This window comes from Sinocyclocheilus grahami, unplaced genomic scaffold, assembly GCF_001515645.1.
Source record: "Sinocyclocheilus grahami isolate Dianchi unplaced genomic scaffold, SAMN03320097.WGS_v1.1 scaffold410.1, whole genome shotgun sequence".
Taxonomy (NCBI): domain Eukaryota; kingdom Metazoa; phylum Chordata; class Actinopteri; order Cypriniformes; family Cyprinidae; genus Sinocyclocheilus; species Sinocyclocheilus grahami.
The window spans coordinates 1,727,744-1,739,469 of NW_015505589.1; the positions used below are offsets into that span (position 1 = coordinate 1,727,744).

General features: G+C 38.6%; 1 protein-coding gene across 1 annotated transcript; it reads right to left on the minus strand.

The window, feature by feature from the left end:
• Positions 1-248: 248 nt before the first annotated feature.
• Positions 249-9,752, minus strand: LOC107550922 (E3 ubiquitin-protein ligase RNF34-like). The gene is made up of 5 exons (XM_016232370.1): positions 9,549-9,752; positions 4,046-4,264; positions 3,085-3,272; positions 2,785-2,986; positions 249-257 (listed from the first exon to the last, which is right to left on the minus strand). Exons 1-5 carry the CDS (start codon positions 9,552-9,554, stop codon positions 249-251), a joined length of 624 nt encoding a protein of 207 aa, XP_016087856.1. The 5' UTR covers positions 9,555-9,752.
• Positions 9,753-11,726: the final 1,974 nt, after the last annotated feature.

Genomic DNA, 11,726 nt, shown 5'->3' on the forward strand with positions numbered 1-11,726 from the left:
CATCCCTCTTGTTTTACACTGCATTTTGATTAAGTTATTGTTACTTTGCACATACATAAAATGCACATTTTCGAATTATATTGACACTCAGTTACACTGTGCCCATTTATGGTCCTACTTTGCATACAAAACAGTTCTATCCCTTCTCATTTATCACCACTTACACTGATTTAACAACAGGTTTCTAGGCTGCTTTTCCAGTCACATACTCAAAAGAACAGTGGTGACTGAGAAACTAGCAAATGTTCTTAAGACATCTGACAAAGAAAGGAAGTCATATGATAAAAAACTGCTGAATCCAGAGAATGACCACAAAACATGTTCATTATGCCACTTATGAAATCACTGACCGAATGGTACCAGTGTCAAGTTATAAGGAGGTATAATGTAACATGTAGAAACTCCAAAACTTTGTTCAAAAATCTTAAGAGGCTACACAATCCAAACGGGAAACAAAAGCCCATACACAGATGTTGCAACAAAAATGGAAATAAAAGAACAACAGGAACATTCAGATCCTTCCATCCTGAGTTATGGCGCATGATGATGAACACACATGAGTAATTCTCAATATTTTGAGTTTCTCACAGTGCTTGCATGTGACAGGTGAGCAGAATGTCTTCAAAGCTGTAGGACATCAAATCAAGGCTGTGAGGTGTTGCTGCTGAACAATTGCATATTATTACAGAGCCTCTTTGAAGAGCTTGCGGAAAGTTTTTATTGAAGCATTTATGGACAAAGCCATTGCGGACCACTGTCTGAAGGCTTCCTGAAACTTCATGAAAAATTAAGCAGAGAATTTTATCTTACGCACTGATCCAATGTAAAGACGGGGCACTTGCTGTGCACATCCTCACCGAGTCTCTAATGCAAAACGGTCCGCAGGTGGAGCGGGATGTTCTCCCAGCAGTATTAAGACTTGAAAACATGCACAGCCCTGATAACGTATTGTCTGCAGATAGGGCATTCGCTCATGCGCTTCCCGCACTTAGTGCAGGTGACCATGTGACCGCACTCCAGCAGCACGCAGTCTATTATTGCGTCCATGCAGATGCGACACAGGCTGTCGTCATTTGATAACTGGGTTTTGCAACCATCTGCAGTGAGAAAAAAAAGATGTTTCAATACTACAGGTGCCAATCTCTCTGTAAGGACAGGATCTTGAATAAAGCCCAAAGTATACTTTGGTTTTTACACATACGTTTTGCGCTTTGATTTTTCTTTTTTGCACTAAATATTTTTAGTTTTTACAATCGGAAAAGAAACAGAGGACACAGAACAAGAAGAACAACAAACTACTCAAGACGTCAAAAACAATAGATGCCCGTGTTGACGAATGCTTGTGTTAGCGGATTAAAAAAAAAAAAAAAACTCTAATTTTAACGTGTATAAAGACATATTTATCACTTTTAGAGAGAAAAAGCACTGACACTGGACAAGGCTGAATCTTTGTAGCGCACATGTCGAGCGTTTGCGTTCACGCGCGCGCTGTCAAATGGAGTACTATGAAAGGCTGAGCATTTGACTGTGTGCCTAAAAAAACCCGAAGTATACTTTGGACTTTAATCAATGAGTTTATTTCCTGTATGATGAACCAAACACAACCAAAGATGGCCACCATTTAAAATGAATACCTCCAACTAGTGATGCACCCAAATTATGGCAACAAAAATATTCGGCCGAAATGGCTATAAAAACTAAAATTTTTCGTCAGTAGTCGTTTTGGTGGACAGAAACCATTATTTGAAACAGTTAGCGTTTCTCCAATGATGTGTTAGCTGTTTCATACACAAAATGTGTATAAGAAAAAAGTGTGGGCACACTTTACCATGGCCAAAAATTATGCTTGAGTATGTATGTAAAAATGTATGTGAAATAATCATAACATTCTGAATAGCATACAGAGTTCACTGACTAAATTGCCAAAATTTTATTACCAAAATGTTATTTTCCGTATCGGTTTCGGTCAACAAAAAAAAAAATCATTTTGGTGCATCACTACATCCCAACTCTTGCATTATGCAGTTTATTTGAACCCTGGTTATATAATACATAATGACGGGCACAGATGGAATGGGATAATGGGGGTAAAACATCACAGAAGATACATTTTTATGACCCTTAACCCTACCAGTAAAATGCATTATTAATCATTACTAGGGCTGGGTGATATGTGAAAAAAAATTATTTGATCAATAATCACCATACAGAATATCCGATATCTGATTATGTTGTCTACCCACTCTGCTCACACTGTGACTGTGTTTCTGTTATCAAATCTGTTTGAAATTATATGAATTTAATTTTGTGAGGAGAAGAAAATCAAATTTTAGATTCACGATGAACGTGGACATTTTTATCGTGATTCTAAAAATTATAAACAGTGCACAGAATTTAAGCCTCTTCATTAAATTATTTTTTTCATAAGGTCCAATGTTTCTCTCTGATTTTCTTTGTGCAATTATCACCAAGTTAGTCATATTTAATTTTGTCTTTCAGTTTAATTTCTTTAATTATAACAATTCACTGTTTTTTTTAAACCTGCAGTCAAGCTATAATGTATATGAAATATTTAATTTAATGGAGCTGCCAACACTGGAAACTCTGACAGTGCTTAATTCAACAAATATTCAGAAACAGGTGCAGTTATACATTTAATTTTTCTATTACTATATAACTTTTGCTATGCAAGTACTCCTTTTACTGTAAGACTGCATATCGAAATACTTGAAGTTTTTAAAATAAGACAAATCACTACCTATTCCAAATGTATACAGGACACACCTGATTGGTGGACTCTGAGCTGTTGCTCCTACTGATTGGTTCTCCTTGAGTTGGAGAGAGTGCTGAGAGAGGGGAAGTGGGCTCTTCTGTTGAAGGCGGTGGGCTATACAGGGGGCGTGACTGTAGAGAGGGTGTGTCTGGATCATCCTCACTTTCTGCCCCTTGATGGCAAAGCACCAAGTCTACAAGGTCCTCCTTCTCCCTAAGAAAGCATTCAAACAACTCAAAAACACTAACAATATTGTAATAATATACCCTATTATTAATAATGCTCAGTTTCTCATGTCTGTGCAAAAGTACCTGCAGGTATCAGTGTTAATGTTGCGTAATGTGAGGTACTGCCGCAAGTCTTTAACACGCAGACGCATGAGCTGTGGACGCTGGAATGCAGTGCCTTTTAGCAGATGACAAGTTGTGCATCTGCGCAGGTTTTCCTGAAGTACTGAGCACAGCGAACAAAAACTCTTCTTACAGTCACAACAGATGTGCTACAGTGGAGAAAAAGAGAGAGTCTGTGCTGAATCAAAAGGACAAAATGCAGGGTTATAAGTGTAACGTAATTGTAGTGTGTTATTCAATATTACATTTAAAGTAAATATTTAAAATGTAGTCAAATGCAACTTCATTATTACAAATGTGTAATTACAAATACATTTAAATACATGACAGACAATTGAAATTACATCAAATTTTAGTTTACTATAAATGCTCGATATAGTCATCAGTACATTTAAACCATATTTCAAAGATATACTTAAGTCTTTTTTATGGGAAAAAATTATTTTGATCTAGAATGCATTTTCATTTAATTAAAAAAGGTAAATAAATTGTGCATTTTAGTCCATGTAAGTTAGATCTGAGGTCATCTAATATGTGTTACCATATTCCTAAAATTGACCAACAAACTTTTAATAGATTTTAAAAATTTAGTCTTTCTATTCTTTGGAAAATAGGCCAAAAATATTGAGGACTCATCTTGCATGCAGGGTAGTATAAAAATGTTTGTCAAATCAACTGATATACAGAATGAATACCACCCACTAACCATTATTGTCAGGCTGTGACTCCAATTTTGTTTAAAACAAGTAAATGCCTGTTAACATGGGCCAAACTTCCTGATTCAGTAGGACATATGTCAACATGACAAAGAAAATTGTGTTTGTCAAAGTGTTTCATGCCGTCTTTAAACTAAGAAATGTTTTTAGGTTTAATATGCATAACAAAGATGGAATGGCAGTGGCAGGTGTGCAGGTCTACCTACCCTCCTTCTAAAGACAGAGAAGGCTTGTCCACAGGCCTGACACACCAGACTGGTGCTGGTGGAGTTGGTGGGCGGGTATGTGGAGTATCCTGCAGTGGGAGCGAAACGAAACGGCCCCGCACCTGCCCCAAATCCTGGCTGCTGCCCTCTCACGGCTCCAGTCCCCATCACCTCATTCAGCAGACCACAGCACGATGCCCACATGGACGAGGCCCCCGCCTGCAAAGAAAACAAAAGACTTTAAAAACATACAAAGACAATGATCTTCAAAAGTATTTTTCAAACCTCTGAGCTTGTATTAAGAGTAGGAGTGTCATATTCAATACACAATACTGACCTCACCATACAATACTCTCATGACATTTTAAAGGAGTCATATGATGCGATTTCAAGTTTTCCTTTCTCTTTGGAGTGTTACAAGCTGTTCGTGAATAGATAAAATCCCTGAAGTTGCAAAGACTAAAGTCTCAAAAACAAATTTTGTGTAGATCAGAATCAGAATTGTTGTTTAGTGATATAAATGTGTTGCCAAACTGTAAGCTGAAGTTTTGTTTGACCCTCTTTTAGTGCTTGTGAACAGATCAAAAAAACCCCAAGCTGTATTAACATGACCGAGTTCCTTCCGGTTAAGTGTGAACCCAGCTAGCAACACTGCTCTACTCTCTTACCTGTACACAGACCTACCATGTGAACATCTTATTTTCAGACAACTGTCTGTAGCACCATGTCATGCAACATATATATTCTGAACATTGGCGACCTCTAAGTTACCGTATGTAATATCACAATAACTTTCTTCATTATTTACACACCCCTGATTCAACCATTAAACAAGATGAGCGTATTTGTCTCAGGAATATTGATACAATGATCTGAGTTATAACTTAAGTATGTAAAACTATAATAAGCTATATGCTGACAAATAAATAAAACGCTGTTGTCAGAGCTTGTTCTCACGGGAATCGATGTATCGGCGCTCTGCATCGCGTACTAAAACGTGACAGCAGTGTTGCCAAGTCCCCGGTTTTCCCGGATTTCTAATTGGGCTTCTTAACACTGTTGCCGCGGGTTGAAGCGATCCCAATAACGTGATATTATCCTCTGGAATGCATATTTTACCAGGGGAACTCCGCCAAAACATGATGTGATATTGTATGTGTTGTGTGTACTGTATTGTTTGTGACTTAATATTGTAATTTTGTAACAACATCCTGCCCAGGGACTGCAGATGCAAAGCCAAAACGGAGTTAAAATTATACTTTTTCAGAAATGATTACTTAACCAGTAAACAAAAGGTACTGTTTGTTAACCAGAATAGAAATATCCATGATTCTGCACAGCTAAAAATGCAGAATTGTGTTAGACACGTTGTCCCTGACTACATACATTGAAAATCTTTATTTTCTTGTCATTTATTTATGCATTTTATTTGTAATTTATTAATAATAATTAAAGTCACTGTGAAATCAAAATTGACTATAGATGATTGCAGTGTTTATTATTCTAAATTATACGTGCACGTTTTTTTAAATTCATGTGCCCTCAGAATCTTTACTCAAAATAATTTATCATAAATAGGAGAAAGAAAAGGTGATTAGAACTTCCGTTTCATACCAAATTTAATAAACAAGGGGACTCAAACGTGTGAGCGTCTAGGTTTATCATATTTGATGCGCTCTTTGTATGTGCATTGATCTTTATTTACATATGAATAAAGGCCTAAATTAAATCGGTCTAAACTAAATTGGCCTATAAATTTGTCGACGATACATGATGCATATTGCTGCTATCCACAATACATATTATTGCATTGTTGTATTGTGACGCAATATATTGTTACACCTCTAATTAAGACTCCAATGTGTAAAAATTGCAATTGTGAGTGTATGTGCAAGATAACAATAGTAAATCTGAGCTGCTGTGCCTTATTATCCCACATTTTCTGGGTCATTCAGAATGTCCTGCCCAGAAATAGTTCCCATTGACTGGGATCAATCCCATTAGAGACGGATGGGAATAGGGCTAAGCCATAACAAGAGATTAGTGAGCTTTAAATGACTTATGACTGCAGCCAGAGCTCTTAGTGACACTCAACAGAGAGTAACCATGGTGTTTTTATTTTCATAGGGAGCCAACATGATAATCAACTCCCAATTGTGTCATTGTGTGGCACAGTGAAGGCTCGGTCCTGTTGCTGGGTCTCACCTCCCAACAAATGAAAACATGAGAGCAGAAGAGTTCAAAACAAACAGCCACATTAATGAGCAATGCATTTAACACTTGGGACACTGATATTAAACACATAAATGATATTAACTGCTAGATGCTGATTGATACACGTTTATTTAAGACATGTCATCAATGCACAAAATCACACAACGCAAATATGCATGAAATGCTAAACTGGAAATCAGTAGTTACTAATCGAGCTGATAGCAAATGCAGCAGATTAGTAATGCTAGCAAAAGAAGCATGTTCAAAACTAAACGAGTATGAGGAGAAATGACTGTACCTTCATAGCAACTCCAGGACACCGCGGGGAGTCACCCAGCTGTATGTAAAGGCGGCCTGGCCGTTGCTCGTGAACGGCTAACTCTTCATTTTAGTCGCTGTCCACAGCCGCACCAGGATCGCTATGCAACCGTGATGAAGCGTTTCCAGCCAATCACAGCGGTGGAAACCCTGTGACGCACTATCAAACAGCCAATCATCTCTTACCTCCAATAGTGCAGCGGAAGTTCGTGCATTGGGATGAGAGTAGTTTATGCTATATTTATTACACTTAAATATAATGAATGGAGTTGCTTTGTTTTTATGAGGTTTAATAATTTTAGCATGATTGTTTGATCCCAGGTGAAGTTAGTTTGCCTCTTAGAACCATTCCCCCCCCCTCGATATTATTATCCTAAAAGTTATTAACCTAAATAATTAACATTGTAAGCATAAGAAGTTGTGATCAAATATAATTAGTGTTAAATATGAATTTAGTTATAGTAATGTTTGTTATTAATAGATAAAGCGATCCTGGATAATTGAGTCGCAGGTCACTGACTGTTGCTGTTCTAACAGATGACAAGCAGACATCGATCAGTAGTTTCAGATCAACTTAAGTCAAAATAAAAGGTTTTGTGTAGATCAGAATCAGAATTGTTGTTTAGTGATATAAATGTGTTGCCAAACTGTAAGCTGAAGTTTTGTTTGACCCTCTTTTAGTGCTTGTGAACAGATCAAAAAAACCCCAAGCTGTATTAACATGACCGAGTTCCTTCCGGTTAAGTGTGAACCCAGCTAGCAACACTGCTCTACTCTCTTACCTGTACACAGACCTACCATGTGAACATCTTATTTTCAGACAACTGTCTGTAGCACCATGTCATGCAACATATATATTCTGAACATTGGCGACCTCTAAGTTACCGTATGTATTATCACAATAACTTTCTTCATTATTTACACACCCCTGATTCAACCATTAAACAAGATGAGCGTATTTGTCTCAGGAATATTGATACAATGATCTGAGTTATAACTTAAGTATGTAAAACTATAATAAGCTATATGCTGACAAATAAATAAAACGCTGTTGTCAGAGCTTGTTCTCACGGGAATCGATGTATCGGCGCTCTGCATCGCGTACTAAAACGTGACAGCAGTGTTGCCAAGTCCCCGGTTTTCCCGGATTTCTAATTGGGCTTCTTAACACTGTTGCCGCGGGTTGAAGCGATCCCAATAACGTGATATTATCCTCTGGAATGCATATTTTACCAGGGGAACTCCGCCAAAACATGATGTGATATTGTATGTGTTGTGTGTACTGTATTGTTTGTGACTTAATATTGTAATTTTGTAACAACATCCTGCCCAGGGACTGCAGATGCAAATTAGCTTTATAGCTAACTCTGGCACAACACTGTTGTTGTGCGTTGTCCCTGTACAAATAAATTGAACAAAGAAAAGAAAAAACTTGTGTTTTCCCTCCGGAAGGCGATTTTTACCAGGTGTCGGGGTAGTTTTGAGTAGCAATTGGGTGGGTTTTGTTGTGACAACCTGGCAACCCTGCGTAACAGTCCCGATTCGTGAATGAATTGTTCTTTTGAGTCGGATTTTTCTATCATTCTGATATGATACACATCGGACTAAATCGGTCTCGAGTTTCATTTAACCGTGAACTGCATTTTTCGCACATATCCGACTCGCAACGATCCGCGATAACAGCGAACTGATTCGTAGAGCTGAACCGCACTAAAACACAATCGATTCGTCTGTGCTCTGCGCCGCGCCCTGAAACGTAACCGGAACTGGAGGGTATTTTGAAGAAACGTCTCCGTCAGGTTGTTAGCAAATGCTCCTTATGAATATGTTCACTGTGATTACTAACCTAGCGCATCAAACATAGTGGCTATTATTATAGATTTCCACATGCAAGACAGGTTTCAAATTGCCATTATTGTACCTGAAACGCCATTTAATCGATGTATCGGCGCTCTGCATCGCGTACTAAAACGTGACAGCAGTGTTGCCAAGTCCCCGGTTTTCCCGGATTTCTAATTGGGCTTCTTAACACTGTTGCCGCGGGTTGAAGCGATCCCAATAACGTGATATTATCCTCTGGAATGCATATTTTACCAGGGGAACTCCGCCAAAACATGATGTGATATTGTATGTGTTGTGTGTACTGTATTGTTTGTGACTTAATATTGTAATTTTGTAACAACATCCTGCCCAGGGACTGCAGATGCAAATTAGCTTTATAGCTAACTCTGGCACAACACTGTTGTTGTGCGTTGTCCCTGTACAAATAAATTGAACAAAGAAAAGAAAAAACTTGTGTTTTCCCTCCGGAAGGCGATTTTTACCAGGTGTCGGGGTAGTTTTGAGTAGCAATTGGGTGGGTTTTGTTGTGACAACCTGGCAACCCTGCGTAACAGTCCCGATTCGTGAATGAATTGTTCTTTTGAGTCGGATTTTTCTATCATTCTGATATGATACACATCGGACTAAATCGGTCTCGAGTTTCATTTAACCGTGAACTGCATTTTTCGCACATATCCGACTCGCAACGATCCGCGATAACAGCGAACTGATTCGTAGAGCTGAACCGCACTAAAACACAATCGATTCGTCTGTGCTCTGCGCCGCGCCCTGAAACGTAACCGGTGTTCCGGCGAATTCAGTTCCCCTGTTCCCCCTCACAGCGCCTGCGCAACTTCGCAGTGTTGCCAAGTCCGCGGTTTTCCAGCGGTAGTTTTTAGCAGCAATTGGGCGTTTCTTTTTTAAATATCCTGGCAACCCTCAAACTTCAGAACTAAAATCATGACTTCATGATTTCGCCCGGGCTAAGCAAGTCAGCTTATGGTGGTTTTGCTGTCTTTCTGCAAGTAACGTTCATTTCACCATGTTATTTAGATCTAGCAAATGCAGCAGATTAGTAATGCTAGCATGATACACAGCCACAAAAGAAGCATGTTCAAAACTAAACGAGTATGAGGAGAAATGACTGTACCTTCATAGCAACTCCAGGACACCGCGGGGAGTCACCCAGCTGTATGTAAAGGCGGCCTGGCCGTTGCTCGTGAACGGCTAACTCTTCATTTTAGTCGCTGTCCACAGCCGCACCAGGATCGCTATGCAACCGTGATGAAGCGTTTCCAGCCAATCACAGCGGTGGAAACCCTGTGACGCACTATCAAACAGCCAATCATCTCTTACCTCCAATAGTGCAGCGGAAGTTCGTGCATTGGGATGAGAGTAGTTTATGCTATATTTATTACACTTAAATATAATGAATGGAGTTGCTTTGTTTTTATGAGGTTTAATAATTTTAGCATGATTGTTTGATCCCAGGTGAAGTTAGTTTGCCTCTTAGAACCATTCCCCCCCCCTCGATATTATTATCCTAAAAGTTATTAACCTAAATAATTAACATTGTAAGCATAAGAAGTTGTGATCAAATATAATTAGTGTTAAATATGAATTTAGTTATAGTAATGTTTGTTATTAATAGATAAAGCGATCCTGGATAATTGAGTCGCAGGTCACTGACTGTTGCTGTTCTAACAGATGACAAGCAGACATCGATCAGTAGTTTCAGATCAACTTAAGTCAAAATAAAAGGTTTTGTGTAGATCAGAATCAGAATTGTTGTTTAGTGATATAAATGTGTTGCCAAACTGTAAGCTGAAGTTTTGTTTGACCCTCTTTTAGTGCTTGTGAACAGATCAAAAAAACCCCAAGCTGTATTAACATGACCGAGTTCCTTCCGGTTAAGTGTGAACCCAGCTAGCAACACTGCTCTACTCTCTTACCTGTACACAGACCTACCATGTGAACATCTTATTTTCAGACAACTGTCTGTAGCACCATGTCATGCAACATATATATTCTGAACATTGGCGACCTCTAAGTTACCGTATGTAATATCACAATAACTTTCTTCATTATTTACACACCCCTGATTCAACCATTAAACAAGATGAGCGTATTTGTCTCAGGAATATTGATACAATGATCTGAGTTATAACTTAAGTATGTAAAACTATAATAAGCTATATGCTGACAAATAAATAAAACGCTGTTGTCAGAGCTTGTTCTCACGGGAATCGATGTATCGGCGCTCTGCATCGCGTACTAAAACGTGACAGCAGTGTTGCCAAGTCCCCGGTTTTCCCGGATTTCTAATTGGGCTTCTTAACACTGTTGCCGCGGGTTGAAGCGATCCCAATAACGTGATATTATCCTCTGGAATGCATATTTTACCAGGGGAACTCCGCCAAAACATGATGTGATATTGTTTGTGACTTAATATTGTAATTTTGTAACAACATCCTGCCCAGGGACTGCAGATGCAAATTAGCTTTATAGCTAACTCTGGCACAACACTGTTGTTGTGCGTTGTCCCTGTACAAATAAATTGAACAAAGAAAAGAAAAAACTTGTGTTTTCCCTCCGGAAGGCGATTTTTACCAGGTGTCGGGGTAGTTTTGAGTAGCAATTGGGTGGATTTTGTTGTGACAACCTGGCAACCCTGCGTAACAGTCCCGATTCGTGAATGAATTGTTCTTTTGAGTCGGATTTTTCTATCATTCTGATATGATACACATCGGACTAAATCGGTCTCGAGTTTCATTTAACCGTGAACTGCATTTTTCGCAACGATCCGCGATAACAGCGAACTGATTCGTAGAGCTGAACCGCACTAAAACACAATCGATTCGTCTGTGCTCTGCGCCGCGCCCTGAAACGTAACCGGAACTGGAGGGTATTTTGAAGAAACGTCTCCGTCAGGTTGTTAGCAAATGCTCCTTATGAATATGTTCACTGTGATTACTAACCTAGCGCATCAAACATAGTGGCTATTATTATAGATTTCCACATGCAAGACAGGTTTCAAATTGCCATTATTGTACCTGAAACGCCATTTATGTTTTACCATATTATCAATATAATGTAGGCTAGATTATTTTATCTTATGCTATAACAGCAGAGTTATTGTCGTTATGAAATTATATAATTTACTGCACCGATATACTTGCTTTTGCTGTATCTTGAGGAATATAAGTCCAAAGAGGCCATGGCCAGTGTGCATGTTTAAAGTGCATTGCTGCATGTATTTACAAGCATTTATGTTAACTACTTTTCTATTGAATTATTTAAATATATTTGTGTTATACATTTGTAACGA

What these genes read in the sequence shown, in the direction of transcription:
- LOC107550922 (XM_016232370.1), bottom strand. An exon ending in TCTCTGTCTTTAGAAGGAGG is followed by an intron (nt 3,273 to 4,045) that starts GTAGGTAGACCT and finishes TCTCCACTGTAG; the next exon opens with CACATCTGTTGTGACTGTAA. An exon ending in ATTAACACTGATACCTGCAG is followed by an intron (nt 2,987 to 3,084) that starts GTACTTTTGCAC and finishes ATGCTTTCTTAG; the next exon opens with GGAGAAGGAGGACCTTGTAG.